The 15,178-nt window shown below is 49.8% G+C and overlaps 2 protein-coding genes across 8 annotated transcripts in view; both read left to right on the top strand.

Annotated features, from left to right (window-relative positions):
* KDM5A (lysine demethylase 5A) overlaps positions 1 to 5,360 on the top strand; it is a 96,420-nt gene extending 91,060 nt beyond the window's left edge. The window contains exons 28-29 of one of the 2 annotated variants that reach the window (XM_022577253.3): positions 4,389 to 4,536; positions 5,247 to 5,358. In XM_022577253.3, the coding sequence (XP_022432961.1) occupies positions 4,389 to 4,493 (105 nt within the window). In that variant the 3' untranslated portion in view covers positions 4,494 to 4,536; positions 5,247 to 5,358. Of the gene's footprint in view, positions 1 to 4,388; positions 4,537 to 5,246 lie in introns of both variants that reach the window. The other variant, XM_022577255.3, reaches the window with a different exon arrangement.
* SLC6A13 (solute carrier family 6 member 13) overlaps positions 5,277 to 15,178 on the top strand; it is a 40,722-nt gene continuing 30,820 nt past the window's right edge. For 5 of the 6 annotated variants that reach the window (XR_002645093.2, XM_030761831.2, XM_022577263.2 and 2 more), the window contains exons 1-2: positions 5,279 to 5,384; positions 8,336 to 8,542. Coding sequence is in view for 5 of the 6 variants with exons in the window: in XM_030761831.2 (XP_030617691.1) it covers positions 8,341 to 8,542 (202 nt within the window). In the remaining variant the exon portion in view is untranslated. Of the gene's footprint in view, positions 5,385 to 5,623; positions 5,677 to 8,335; positions 8,543 to 15,178 lie in introns of all 6 variants that reach the window. The other variant, XM_022577264.2, reaches the window with a different exon arrangement.

Consider the following 15,178-nt stretch of genomic DNA (forward strand, 5'->3'; position numbering starts at 1 on the left):
AAAAGGGGCCCCTGACAGCTGGAGATGGGTCGGGCCCTGCCAGCCAGGCCTTGGTGCTGCCAGAAGCCGGGCCTGGTTCCACGTCAGCACCAGAGAAGGCCACGTGGTTGTGGTGGATCAAGAAAAAAAGAAGCCCAGTCAGTGATCAAAGATGGAACAAAGACAGAAACGTGAACGTGGTGCAAACCCCCAAAATGAGCCGGCACCCCATGCTGGCTCACGTGGGTGACTGCTGCTTCCTTACCGACTCCAGGTTTTAGCTTCACTTCATTCCTCCTGCTTTTTAGACAAGATTCATTAAGAAATCCAATCATAAAATATCCCTGCTTCCAGGGACTTCCCTGGAGGTCCGGTGGTAAAGAATCCGTCTTCCAACGCAGGGGCCGTGGGTTCGATCCCTTGCTGGGGAGCTAAGATCCCACATGCCCCGCGGTGCGGCTTCCAGATAGCGTGCAAGTCCAGAGCCATGCTCTGCTCCCTGATCCCTCCTCACAGCCACCTGACACACTGATCTCACAATAGAGCCTTCCTTGACGGCCCCTCACGGACACACGTGGTGGGCATCCTCCCTTCAGCTGTGACTAGTAAACCACAGGTGTGTTCCTGGTGGGCCTCGGCTGGAGGTTGCTGACACGGCACATTTGAAGGGGCCCTGTGATTTTTTTGTTCAGGGAAACCAGGACGGAGACAGCTCTGTGGTCATGGCCCCCTTTGCCTCCCCTCTCTGGACTGAGAAGAGTCGTCAGCAGGGAGAGACGAGAGACACCCATCAGCTAAGTGATCAGGCATCAACATATGTCTTGCCCGTCGCAAACTCCCGCAGTGGTGTTTAAAAACGTTTAGGATAAAAGACCCCCAACTATTGATGTTTTCAAGCATGAATCGTAACATGCTGTCACCTGGCCCTAATCCCTCGCCAGAGCTCTGGGCTTGTAGACCGCATTTACCCTGATGGCCAACGGTTCATCAGCCACAAGCTTCCTGCCGGGATTAGTGACATAAACGTTGCAAACTCTCCTCTCTCTGTGCCCTGAGAATCAGGCAAGAAGTCAAGGTAACAGGATTAGAAGAAACTGGATGCGATTGGAAAAGAACTACAATTAATTTTCTGGAGTTAAAGAGAAAAGGTATGATTTCCTTCCCTCGATAGGCGTGCGGAGTGGTGGGGGAAGATTGCAGAACACATTGGGATTACAACGAGTCTTCTCATTAGATTTTAAGAATATTCTTCAGATCTGATGAAGTTTTCAGTGAAAACAACATTTTTCTTGTCATTTCATTATTCACTTCTATCCTAAGAAAGTATGTTTCATCCCAGGGGGCAGCCATAGGCCAAACAAACACTGCCGGAGCTGTTCTTCTTAACCTTTATTCTTGTCTTTCTCCCCCTGGGGTTAAAGTGTAGCGTGGAGCATGGTAGGTAGAAGTAATGGACTTCAGAATCCTACAAGCCTGAGTGCAAATTCTGGCTCTACCGTTTTCTAAGTTGTGTGACCCTCAGCAAGTCATTTAATTCTCTCTAAGCCTATGTTTTCTCATCTTTAAGATGGCCATAATGGCAATCCCCGTTTCACAGGCTTGTTCTGAGGATAAGATGGGATGGTGCGTGGATACGTAGCACTGGGCACAGCGCCTGGCACCTCGGAGGTGCTCAGGAGACATTAGTCATGGTGACGATTGATGTTATTAACGTTCGGTGTCATGAGTTTTATTTAAGACTTGGGCTTATAGACTTTAGGCTAATTGTCCTATCTGGAATCAAATACAGCACAAGCGAACACATCACGGTAACAGCCATGGTTCCCGAGCGTGACATCAAAGCTTTTCACAGCAGAGGCAAGGACTTGGCAGGACAACAGTCAGGACCACATCATCTTTTTAAAAAAGTTTTCTTTTCAGTTAATTCCGGACTTACAGAAACGTTGCAAAAATAGTACAGAGAGTTTCCATACACCCACCACCCATCTTCCCCTCGTGTTAACAAATCACGTAACTATTGCGTCGTTTGTCAGGATATTACCACCGGTAGAGTATGATTCAACTAAACTTAAGACCTCTTTACGTCGACATGCCTCTCTGTTCTGGCATCCCATCCAGGACTCCACCCAGGACCCACGCTGCACTCAGCTGTAATTTCCCCTTAGTCCCCTGTCCTGAAGAGTTAGTGGTCAGTTATTTTGCCCAATGTCCCTCACTTTGGGTTTGTCTTATGTTTTCTCATGAGTGAAGTACTTTTTTGGCAAGAATACCACAGAAACGTTGTGTCCTTCTTAGTAATTGCCTCACACGGTTCAGGATGTGGATACGGATGTCTTGTTACCTCGGTCACTCAGTTCAGGTGGCTTCTGCCACCTCTACTGCGTTCTGCTTTCTCTACTGTGAAGTTCCTGTCTTTCCTTGTAGTTAATAAATATCTTGGGGGAAATACTTTGGAACTGTGTAAACTCTGTCCCTCTCAAACTTTTACCCACTGATTTTAGCATTCGTTGGTGGATCTTGTCTACAACAGTTATCATGGTGATATTTGTCTAGGGCTGATTTTCAATTTCTCTCTTTCCTTCTGCATTTATTAGTTGGAATTCCACTGTACGGAAGGGCTGGCCTTCCTCCCCCATTTATTTATTTAATGGATTATTTAGTTACGTTAGTGTGAACTCGTGAATGTATTTTATTCTTTGGGGTTATAATTCAGGACCATCGTCCTTCACTTTTTTGCTCAAACTGTTCCAGTTTTAGCAAACCATGATTTGTTGTTTAGTTCATTCCACTTGCTCCTTTCTTCCTTTTTGGTGTGATCTTTGAAAAGAGATTAAAAAGGTCAACAGGGATCAGAAAGGTCCCTCACCCCTGTGGTTAAACGAAACTATGCCCATTAATTTACAGGATCTCCCGAGGAGAGGACCGCCCCCACAGGCCACTCCCTTGGCCAACCCATTCCAATGTTGAAACCAATGCTGCTCGGAAATATCCTTTCTGAAACGAATCAAGTTCCTTTGAAAATTTATTTGCTCTTGTTTCACTCCTAGGAGAGACCAAAAAAATTGTTGGGAGACTAGATCATGGCATGTTGGCATCTAAAAAACCCAGGGTCGGGCTTCCCTGGTGGCGCAGTGGTTGAGAGTCCGCCTGCCGATGCAGGGGACGCGGGTTCGTGCCCCGGTCCAGGAAGATCCCACATGCCGCGGAGCCGCTGGGCCCGTGAGCCATGGCCGCTGAGCCTGCGCGTCCGGAGCCTGTGCTCCGCAGCGGGAGAGGCCACAACAGCGAGAGGCCCGCGTACCGCAAAAAAAAACCCAAACAAACAAACAAAAACAAGAACAAAAACAACCCAGGGTCAATTTGATAGAAACCAAGGCCTCCTAGTCTGCTTCTCCAGGGTCCGCCTTGTTTCGTAGTTACTGCTCTGGGAGGACAGACTCCAGTCACCCTCACTAACGATCTCAAGTGCGTCTTGAAACTTAGCAGCCTCTTGAGAAGGGAGCCTTGAACGCTAATTCTAGCACTGTTTCCAGTTCCCGGACCCTGCACCCAGGAGACCCAAAGATGCTAGTGACCCGAGGGAGACAAGGCTTGTCCTGCCAGACTTGTGCTCGACCCCAGACAGAGTTGTGAGGAGCTGTCGTGCGTGCTCATCTATCAGGGTTCTCACACTTCTTTAAACTTAGTCAGCCTAGGCAGGGCAAAAGACCTACCGCATAGCTCCTGCTTTATAGAGAAAAAGAAATTGGAGAGGAATAAAGCTTTGGAGAGGAACGAAGTAGCAATCAACATGGTAACATGACAGCAGTTATGCAAAAATAATAGGATCAACAAGAAAAACCAGACATTGCCTAGTACAGGAGCAGCAACTCAGAACTGACTCAGACTTACCCCACTGATCCTGGACACTGGGATCCCAGAGGCTCCCCTGCATCAGGACACAGGAGGGCTGTGAAGCATCGCCAACAGCTGCGCGGCATCCGGCTTCTCAGAAGACCTCAGTAAACCTCAGTTATCCGGTAGTTTTAGATTACAAATGCCAGGTCATTAGTAAGTACGGCTCGCTGATAAGTAAGGATGGAAGTTAATTGCTTTTGAAGATGGGCTTTTTTGCATGAGTTTGCAGCCTCTCTCAGGAAACCCTTGTTGTCTATTGCTTTACACACTTAAATTAGACGGATGGATGGTGGTGGGGAGAGGGAAGGGGCGGCAGGAATGTTAAGAATAATCATGTCCACGAGGCTCCTTGGGTGTTTTCAGGATGTGCTTCTGCGCCCTAGATGGGGGATGGGGGATGAGAGGGATAGAAACTGCCTTAGAGTCTCTGATTTACCCTCCTCCCTGGCACATCTGTACGATCCCACTCAGTCACCCCTCATACCCCCTGACTCATTCCTTCTGTCTGGCAGGAGCCGGCTTTGCTCAGGGGTCTCTCAATCCCGTCCCCTTCAGGAAACTTCCTCGCTCACCGTGAATACTTTCTTAAGGGTAAATCAGGGCTTGCTGTGTGTTAGGCCCTTTACTCAGATCTCCTGAAACCTCCCACAACTTTGCAAGGTAAGGAATATTCTCCTCTTTCTTTTTTTTTTAATTTTTATTTTTTATTGAAGTATAGTTGATTTACAATATTTCAGGTATACAGCAAAGCAGTTTGGCTGTACATACACATATGTGTCTATTCTTTTTCAGATTCTTTTCCATTATAGGTTATTACAAGACATTGAGGGACTTCTCTTGTGGTGCAGTGGTTAAGACTCCATGCTCCCAATGCAGGGGTCCTGGGTTTGATCCCTGGTCAGGGAACTAGATCCCACATGCATGCCGCAACTAAGAGTTCGCATGCCATAACTAAGGAGCCCATGTGCCACAACTAAGGAGCCCTCTGCCGCAACTAAGACCCGGCGCAACCAAATTAATTAATTAATTAATTAAAAATTTTTAAAAAGAACACTTAAAAAAAAAGATATTGAGTAGAGTTCCCTGTGCTATACAGTAGGTCCTTGTTGGTTATCTATTTTATATATAGTAGTGTGTATATGTTGATCCCAAACTCCTAATTTATCCCTCCCTCTCCCCTTTCCCCTTTGGTAACTGTAAGTTTGTTCTCTGTGTCTGTGAGTCTGTTTCTGTTTTGTAGGTAAGTTCATTTGTATCATATTTTAGATTTAGGATATAAGTGATGTCCTATGGTACTTGTCTCTCTCTGTCTGACTTACTTCACTTAGTATGATCACCTCCAGGTCCATTCGCTTCTCCTCTTTCTGTAGGTGAGAAAATAGGACTCTTGGAAGTTGGACACCTTGTTCACGGCCTCAGCCTGGGAAGGGATAGGAGCAGGACCCAGACCCTGGACCACTGGGCCTTGGAGCCCGAGCAGCCTCCACGCACTCTGCACGTCTGCCCTGGTGAGGCTGGGGCTAAGATGACTCCACCCTCTGCTGTCCTCTTCCCCATCTGTCAGCTCTTGTGCCCTGATGGGGGTAGGACTTTGCTTTGCTGTGAACCTTGGCACTTCCTTTTCTGTGTTGGTGGAGACAATTATTTAAAAAATCAATTCTAGCACATTATTTAAAAATTCAAACAATACTAAAGCTTAAAAAGCTTTACTTCCTCTCCTGACCCCAACCCCACTCTCCAAATGTAGCCAGCCACTAATAACCGTTCGGCGAACACTTCTTCAGACTTTTCTATATGCAGGTAAGTGCAAGCGCGCTTGTGCACGTGTGTGCACGTGTGCGTGTGTGTGTGTGTGTGTGTCTGAGTGTCTGTGCAGAGCGGAGCGGAGCGGAGGGGAGGGGGGGGAGCAGGGGACGGAGGGCGGAATGTGGGCGGGGTCAAGTTTAGAATTACAAGTGCCCGAGGAGTGGGAACCACACTTTAAATAGACAGCACCTCCCTTTCCCCCTGGACAGTTCTTCTCCCCTCTGACAGGACCTCTGGTAGCAGCTACGCTAAGGTTGGTGCTGTTTCCTTCTCTTTTTCTCCTGCTTCTGGGTCTCAGACTGTAGGTGGGTAGGATTCACGGGACCTACAGTCAAAGGGTTTTGGGATCCTCTCCTGGAAACTATGACATTTATGTGTGATGTGCAAAGACTATATGCTATTGTCTTGACTTTCTGGAACTTCAGTGGCCGCTGATTTAAGGGCCAATGTGATTTGGAGAAAGAGACCAAACGGAGAGGAAAGACATTTGGGTTTACTTCTAAGAAAATCAAGGCTCTTTTCTGAGACAAGATTGAAAGTTGAAAGAACATAAAACTTTTGACAGGATTAAAAGAAAATAAAAATTTGAGTGCCTGTTATACTATGAAGTACATATATATATATATCCTCATTTAATCTTCATGGCTAAGTGTATCCCGTCACCCTCGCTTTTACAGACAAACAAACCGAGACTCAGAGTAATTAATTCACTTCCTTGAAGTCGTGTGGTCTCTGGTGCAGAGCTATGATTTGAACCCAGGCTTGTCCTTCAGTTGCACGATGCTGCCTCTGAGGACTGGTACCCAGCGTGGCTAAGGGACCCAGGGGTCCCTAGGGGTCTGTTCTTCTAGGGTCTGGGGGAATGGAGAAGTGAGGGAGATGGAAGACATCTTCCATCATTGGAAGACATCCATCAGTCCCAGAACCTGCACAAGACATGAGGAGACCTTCTCAAAAGGACTGGGGAAGCTTCTGAGGGCCAGCTGCTTGGGTTTCTCCTTCTTAACCCACAGTCTTTGAAGTGCATTCATTTATCAAATACGCAATATGTTCCTGACCTCCCTCAGACTTTCTGGATCCCTCGGGGAAGCCCCGCTGGGAAGGCAGAGCCACAGGAGAATCTGTGGCCAGTTGGGGCTCCTGTGAGAAAATGGTGTCCATGCGAACTTTTCTCAGGGAGTAGAAAGAAGTGCGTGTACCCACTTCTCCAGAGAGGGGGCCGCCGTATACAGTCGGGGATGCTTACGCTAAGCCCACCAGCCAGTATGACTGCGGGAGGTAAGTGAACAAGCAAGGCAGCGTGGGCTCAGGTTCCGGCTGTGCCACACGGCTGCACCCGTGTCACCCAGCCTCTCTGAACTGCAGCTTCCTGCTTACAAAGCAGAGGGAATACTGCTCACATCTCAGAGCTGTGTGGATTGAACGAAATAACTGTATGTAAAGCACTTAGTCTACGGTAGCTGTTCACTGAACGTGGGCCACATCCAATCGCATCCTCAATCCCAGTACGAGTCTAGGAAAGGGCCGGGAAGGGTGTAGCACTGCGGCTCTGTATTCATTTTACGTTGCCTTCTCTACTAATAGAGTCGTGCACCGGCCAACACCAAAAAAGAAAAAGAGCCCAGAGTTCGGGACTTCCCTGGTGGTCCAGTGGTTAAGACTCTGTGCTCCCAGTCGGGGATGGGGGCACGGGTTCGATCCCTGGTCGTGGAACTGAGATCCCCCATGCCATATGTGCGGCCAAAAGTAAGCTCATCTTACGCAGAGGGCTTGGTCCCGCTCAACCACTCTCACCCCCTTGCAGAGATCCAAAAATACTGACATTTATTTTCCTATTACAAAATAAAACATGTTCTTCGATTAAAATGTAGAAAATATAGCTAAGGAAAACATGCCTATAGCCCATCCACTGGCGGATGTCCTAATCTTCATGCACACGAATGCGTTATAAGGTATTTTCCCAGCAAAATCATGTCATGTGCGCTATTTCCTAACTTTTCACTTCACACATTGTGAACAACTTTTCATTTCACTACACTTTCTTCTGCAACACATTTTTTCATGATTCTATAGTAGTGCATCGTACGTGCCTTAATTTATTAACCTATTTACCATTTCTGAACCTTTATATACTTTCCAATATTTGACTGTTATAAACAATGAACTTCCTCAGTGCTGAATCTTTACCAACCATCACAATTATGTCTTTAGGGTAAATTCCCAAAAGGGAAATTCATGACTTTGAGGATACATTCAACTCCTATCCTTGTGACTGTCCCAGTACATGGAATGGAGAAACTGAGGCACATGCTAATGCAGACGAAGCTGGCTGTAGGGTGGAAGGGAGAACTCCGACAACCTGGGGCACATGAACACCCCATGTCCACAAGCCCCACCCAAGGAACCTTCTAGGGAACCTTCTAGGGAACCTTCTTGGCTCAGGGTCAGCACTTTCTTCCTGACATGAAAGGGATCGGCAGCTGTTACCCAGCCTTTACCAGCAAGAGATGCTAAGAAGGACGTGGATCTGTGGACAGGAGTAGGATTCATCTCTTCCAGGGCTCTATTCCCTCGGGAAGTTCCTGGCGAAGGAAGGGGGCAGCTTTCCTTCCAGGCTTCCCAGCAGTAACGGAGCGCCCTGTTTGTTTTCCAGGTGGAATGGATAGCAGGGTCTCGAGCACAACCAGTAATGGAGAGACAAAACCAGTGTGCCCAGGCATGGAAAAGGCGGGGGAGGCCGGCGCCCTGCAGCGGGGGCACTGGAACAACAAGGTGGAGTTCGTGCTGTCCGTGGCCGGGGAGATCGTCGGGCTGGGCAACGTCTGGAGGTTTCCCTACCTCTGCTACAAAAACGGGGGAGGTGAGACCCACTGCGTCACCCTCGCCCCCACCCCCCACCCCAAGGCTGTCTCCATCTCATGCACTTACTGCCCTCTGGGGAGTCCCATGGATGCAGAGGATACTGGAGTTGGAAAGATCCTCAGGGCACTGCAGGAGAGACACCTAGACAGAGGGGCGACTTCCTGGGGGGTCCCTATTGTGGCTTCAGAGAAACATGGGTATAGGCTGGGAACCAGATGGATGGGAGTTTGGATTCTGCCTCTGCTACTTACGCCCTGTAATCTTGGGCAAGCCTTACCTTGGGAGCTCAGGTAAATGCTGTAAACGGAGATAGTTCTACCTGCCCTTCAAGGCTGTTGTAACGTGTAGAGGTCACGTGTGCAAAGGGCCTAATGAATGGTAGCTATGCTGAAGAGGATGTCGGCACCCAACTGTCCCATGAGGTCTCGAGACTCCGTAGCCGTGGCTTCCTGTCCTCCCCCTGCTCTGTGACATGTGTCCCCCCATGTGTCACCTTTGATACCAGTGGCTCTTCCTTTAAGATTTTCCCACTGAAATGTGTGTGCGGGGAGCATGAACTCTTAACTCTTTCCTGCGTCTCTCCTGCCTCTCATTCTCCGCCATCCCAGGCGCTGCAGCCACTCCGCTGCCCCTGTTCCTGGTCACTTTCCCACCGGGGACTCTCTTTCAGGCACTCCTGGGCGTCTGGGGAGCCCCAGAGGGATTTCCCAGGTGCTGAAGTGCTCTGGCCGAGCAGTGGGCTCGGAAGGTCCCCTTGTTGGTGGGTAGAGCTTAGCAGGGCTGGGCTCCCAGGGCTGGTTTTATGGGAGGCAGCAACCTGCACTAGAGGAGGGGAAACGCCAAGGTGGGTCACGGGGACAGGCCGAGGGGGTGGGAGTTCTGTGGGCCACGAGGCCTGGAGGGAACCCTAATGCCACACCTACCCCTTTGTGGGGTGTGGGAGCCTCCGTGTGTGAGCCCAGTCTCAGTGGTTTTGGGGAGATAAAGCCCACGATGCGGGGTGGAAGAGGGAGCATGGGAAGGGGGTGAGCACACAGATGCTCTGAGCCCATAATCTTACTTTCAGGATTGTGGCAACCGGGGATTGGCCGTGGGGTTGGAGGTTAACTTGTATTTTTCCAGAGGGGTGGGAATGGGCTGATGTGTTCCCTCTCCACAAGACTTCCTGGCCGGCAGCCTGAAGCCGCAGGACTTTGCTCCGCTGACATTGCGAGGGAAGGAGGGAGGTCCCGACCCAGCCCTGGACCCTCCGGCGGCTTGTTCAGACATTTAGGCCCGAGGGCGGAGGGATGGGGCTTGTCGTTCAGGGAGGAGAAGGAGTCTGGGGGCTAAGCCGGGCGTTGGGGCTCCGTGTCTGGAACCCGGTAACCAGCTTAGCTCCTCACGCGGCAGGAAGGTCGGGAGGTGAGCCGCTTTCCCCAAGCCTCTCTGGAATTGGGTGAGGGTGGCTGGGGAATTAGCAGGAGTGGCACGAAGAGGTGGGAGAGCGGTCCCAGGCTTGGTGCCAACCAATGGGCTGAGGAGGGCAAGGAGAGGGGAGCAGGGCCTGGGCAGGGCACACGGGGTCGTCCTGTCGAGGGGAGGCCTGCGTCTGAGCTCCGCCTCGGGGCTCTGTGTAGGTCTGTGCGGCCCGGGGAGGTGTGGCCGCGTCTCGGGGGAAAGGCAGGCCGGGAACAAGCGTGTCCACGGCCCCTGGTTCCTCACGTGGGTGCTTCGGGGGGAGCAGAGGCAGGAGGGTGGCCACCTCGTGCCCGGGAAGAGCCAGCCCTCCAGCACGCCGGTCCCCACGAGCCGTTTCGGGGCTCACGGAACGGCCCGCAGAATCCTTAGGCCACCACCCCGGTCTCTTCCCTGATAGGGCACAAGGCCTCAGGCTTCCTCTTCTCTCTCCTTGATGGACAACAGCAGCTGCAGGAAGTGCTCGGAGGGGCTCTGGGGCCGAGGCCGATGCCCGGGTTTGCTCTGAAGGGCATGAGTCACCCAGGGCCACCGGGTGGACACGCGGGAGGCGCCCCTGCCAATGTGAAGGGGACAAACCCGGGACCCGTGTGGCCTGTAGAGGGGCCCAGACAGGCCCGGGTTTTGGTGTTCCCAGAGGCTCAACCTTTCTGTCCCCTTTACCCCCTCGTCCCCTCCCCCCAGAGCACGGGTCCCACACTTCACATCTCGTCTCTTTGTCAAGAGGGGACGGAGGCCTCCTATGACAGGACCCTTCACTGCCGACATGGGGAAGGGGGTGGGGAGGACGGAGACCATCTAGGTTGGTTTGACCCCATCCTCCTGCTTTAGTGATTTTATTTAAACCCGTCGTTCTCAGATTGGGGCTTGGGCTCCTGGGGGCGAGAGGGACGTTCTGAGCAGCTTCTGCAGGAGGGTGCTGGGGTCACGGGGTGAACCACGCGGGGTCACGTGTGTTATCAGCCTGCTTTTTCCTGGGCCCTTTCTTGAACCTCATAGCCGTAAATAGCCACCTTTGTGCTTGGCTGGGGGGATAAACTTGGGACTTTATTATCATTAATGTTTGTTTGGTGGGGAAGTCAGGGAGGAAAACGTCCCCAAAGCGTAATTTCAGTTCCAATCTAAAAATATAAGTGATATCTTCTTCGGTTCCTTCCAGCTTTAACGTTTGGTAGATCCTAATAGAAGTGAGTCCCAGAGCAGGGAGAAGGCTGAGGCAAGCATATGATAGAGGAACAGGGAAACGGTGAAACACTGTAGTCGAAAACCAGAGATGCTGAGAAAGTGGTACCAAGAAGCCTGTCTAAAATCAGCATCCATCAGGAGACGGGTGCAGGGGGCGCCTGCCTCAGCCACCTCCTAGATAAGCTCCCTCCCTGCCGTCCAGGCCTTGTGGCCAGTCCACCCCGAGCACCTGCCCGCCCCCCTCCCCATGGCTTTCGACAGTCAGGCCAGGCCAACCAAGCCCGGACTGTGTCACCCAACGACAGTGACTTACTGTGGACCCACCACCTGCCAGGAATTATTCCGAGTTGTTGTGATAATTATAAACAGAACAGACCCCTTCCCTGTCCTTGTGGGGCTTACACTCCTTGTCTGTCTGTGAGAGACAGACAATAAACAATAAACACAGTAAACAAGAAAATTACATAGCATATCAGAAGTTCCCGAGTGCTACAGGAGGGGGGCTGCGGGCGACCACACCGAGAACGTTAGAGTGAAGTCTTGCCGGTGAGTGAGAGCCGGCCACGTGGATATTAGGGGGAAAGTGCTCCAGGCAGAGGAAGCAGGTGTTAATGGCCCTAAAGCAGGAGGTTGGCTGGCGTGTTTGGGGAGCCACTGGAGGGGAGTCACTTTGGGGGGGCAGGTCACCCAGGGCTTGTCAGCCACTGTGAGACTCTGGCTTTCCCTCCAGTGATGGGGAGGCGGGCCAGGGGTTTGAGCAGAGGGGCCAGTCTTACACTTGTACAGTGTCTGGCTGCTGTGTTGAGAACTGATTGCAGGGGACTAAGGGGGGAAGCAGACTGGTTACAAGGCTAAGAAGCTTGGAGTCTCCTTGATGTCCTTCTTTCTCACATAACTGGTGGCTCTACCCAAATACCCAAGTCCTGGCTGCTTCGGAACCTGGGCCTTCAGCCGGAAGCCCTCCAGCTCCCTGGACCCCGGCTACCGGCAGACTGAGTTGCCCAACACCCAGGCTGCCTGGGGCTGGAGACCCGCATGAGGCTACAGCAGAATGTACCACAGCTGGACCTCTCAAAGCCGGGATCTTAGAGGGAAGGGCCATAGCCAAGTAAAGCCCACCTCTGGATGTCAGGGAGAGGGAGCATGGGGACACCAATGTCAAGGGCATTAGATGGCCCCCATTTGCCCTGAGGTTCTCCGTAGATATACTAAAGAATGAAGAGAAACAAGGAGTGTTTTTCTTCATGTAAGAGTCACGGTTATTTTATGAGTACGTGACAACTGGTCACCACTTTTAGTTAATGAAGCAATGCCAAGTATTGGTCCAGCAGTGTTGATTACAGCATGTAATATTCATGCATGTTCACTCCTGTGCTGCTCATGTGGCATATCGTCAGTTTGTCCTAAAAAAATGTCACCTGGAGCATTACAGGTGACGCCACAGAATGTGTTCCTATCGAGAAGGGTGTCCAGCAGAATGATTCCTTTCCAGGATGGGCATGTGGTCTCTCCCATCCCATGGGGAAAAATGCCAGGACATTTTAGAATTTGGGCAAGGAGACTAAATGGGGGATTTGGGGAGCAAATAACTGTGACTCCATCCTCCGTCTCCAGGAGTGGCTCCATCTTTGAGTGGTGGTGACTGGGGCTTCGGTGGGGAAAGAGGCAGTGCCCCAGGACTCCCTGGTGGGCACCTGGGTCCCTCCTGGGCTCTATCTCTTCCCTAACTCCCTCCCCGGTTTGGGGCCAGTGACTCGGCCTGGCGGGTGTGGACCTTGTCCCCTCTGGCCAGCTGCCCAGGAGCTCAAGGAGGCAGAGGGGGATGGGTGCAGACTGACCACCGGACCCAGTGCGGTTAAACATTGGCTCGGTTCATTGGGGAAGAGCAGGTGGCACAAAGATGGGGATGAGGGGCTTGAGCCAGGCTGAAAACTCTCCCCCCTGCCCCCTGTCTTCTCTCTCTCTCTCTCTGCAATGTTTCCAGCTCCCAGCAGAACTGTTCATATCAGCTACTGGGTTCTCTCTTCCCTAATTTCCCCTTCCTGCCCAGCAAGCCTTGGACTGATTTATCTACTCACGTGCCTGAATTGTTTACGATCTTTCTTTGCCCTTGTGGTCACCAAGCGTTTCCTTCAGTTCCTGAATTACGGATGCGTGGACTAGAGGCAAAGAGCTGGAGAAGCCTTTTCCCCACTAACTTTTGTTTTAGCAATTTTATGACGGTATAATTGGCTTACAACAACTTGCACACATTTGAAGTGTACAGTTGGATAAGTTTCGACATAGGTACACACCCTTGAAACCATCACCACTATCAAGATAATGAATGTGTGCATCACTCCCCCAAATTCCCTCCTTCCCTCTCTCCCACCCCTGACCTCTGCTACCCCATCCCAATGCAACCAAAAACCTGTTTTGTTTTTTTAAAATATAACTATTTTCCAGCTTTATTGATATATTATGGATAGTATAGGTGTAGAACATGATGATTTAATACATGTATGTATTGCAAAATGATTACCACAGTAAGGTTAGTTAACACCTTCATTCCTTCATATAATTACCCTTTTTTTTGGTGGTGATAACACTTAAGATCTATTCTCTTAAGAACTTTCAACTATATAAGACAGTATAGTTCACTGCAGCCACCATGCTGTATGTTACACCCCCAGAAATTGTTTATCTTATAACGAAGTTTGTCCCCTTTGACCAACATGTCCGCATTCCTCACACCCCCAGCCTCTGGTAATCACCATTCTGCTCTCTGCCTCTATGAATTCCACACATAGGAGAGGACGTGCAGTATGTACTTTCTCTCTGTGACTTATTTCACTTAGCATAATACCCTCGAGGTCCATCCATGTGGCTGCAAAACGCAGAATTTCCTTCTGTTTTTATGGCCGGATAATATTCCATTACACATATAGCATTTTCTTTATCCATGCATCTGTTGAGGGACACTTAGGTCGTTTCCAGGCCTAGTTTTCCAGGTTGTTTCCAAACTATACAGTAGTTTGCATTTCTTATAATTTTCTATAAATGGAATCATGCAGTATATACTTTACTTGGCTTCTATCCCTCAGCATAATTACTTTGAGATTCATCCATCTTTTTCATGTCTCAGTAGTTCCTTTCTTGTTATTACTGGGTAGTATTCCATTATATGGATATACTACAATTTATCTCTTCTCCTGTTGATGGACATTTGGGTTGTTTCCAGGCTTTAGCTATTACAGATGAAACTGCTAAGAACTTTTGTGTACAAACCTTTGTATAAACATGTGCTTTCATCTCCTTTGAGGGAACACTGAAGTGTGGAATGGCGGGATTATATGATAGGGGCACCTTTAACTTTTTAAGAAACTGCGCAACACGTTTCCAACATGGTTGTACCATTTTTACCTTCCTGCCAGCAGCGTATCTGAGTGCCAGCTTTTCCACAACTTTACCAATACTTGGTCTGTCTTTTTAATTTTAACTTTTCTAATTGGTGTGAACATTACCTCATTGTCACTTAAATTTATATTGACTAATGATGTTGAACATCATTTCATGTGCTTATTTGTAGCCCACATATCTTTTTTGGTGAAAACCTGTTCAAATCTTTTGACCATTAAAAAAAAATAGGGCTTCCCTGGTGGCACAGTGGTTGAGAGTCCGCCTGCCGTTGCAGGGGACGCGGGTTCGTGCCCCGGCCCGGGAAGGTCCCACATGCCGTGGAGCGGCTGGGCCCGTGAGCCATGGCTGCTGGGCCTGCGCGTCCGGAGCCTGTGCTCCGCAGCGGGAGAGGCCATAAGAGTGAGAGGCCCGCGTACCGCAAAAAAAAAAAAAAAAAAAAATAGGTCGTTTGTTTTCTTATTATTGAATTTTGCTACTTCTTTATATATTCTGGATACAAGTCCTTTATCAGATATGCATTTTGCAGTTTTTTTTCTCATTCTGTCTTATATTTTTCCTTTGCTTAACAATGTCTTTTGAAAAGCAGAAGTTT

The sequence above is a fragment of the Delphinapterus leucas genome, chromosome 11 (genome assembly GCF_059928025.1).
Source record: "Delphinapterus leucas isolate spDelLeu-1000000601 "Yukka" chromosome 11, BTC_Dleu_Yukka2, whole genome shotgun sequence".
NCBI classification, from domain to species: domain Eukaryota; kingdom Metazoa; phylum Chordata; class Mammalia; order Artiodactyla; family Monodontidae; genus Delphinapterus; species Delphinapterus leucas.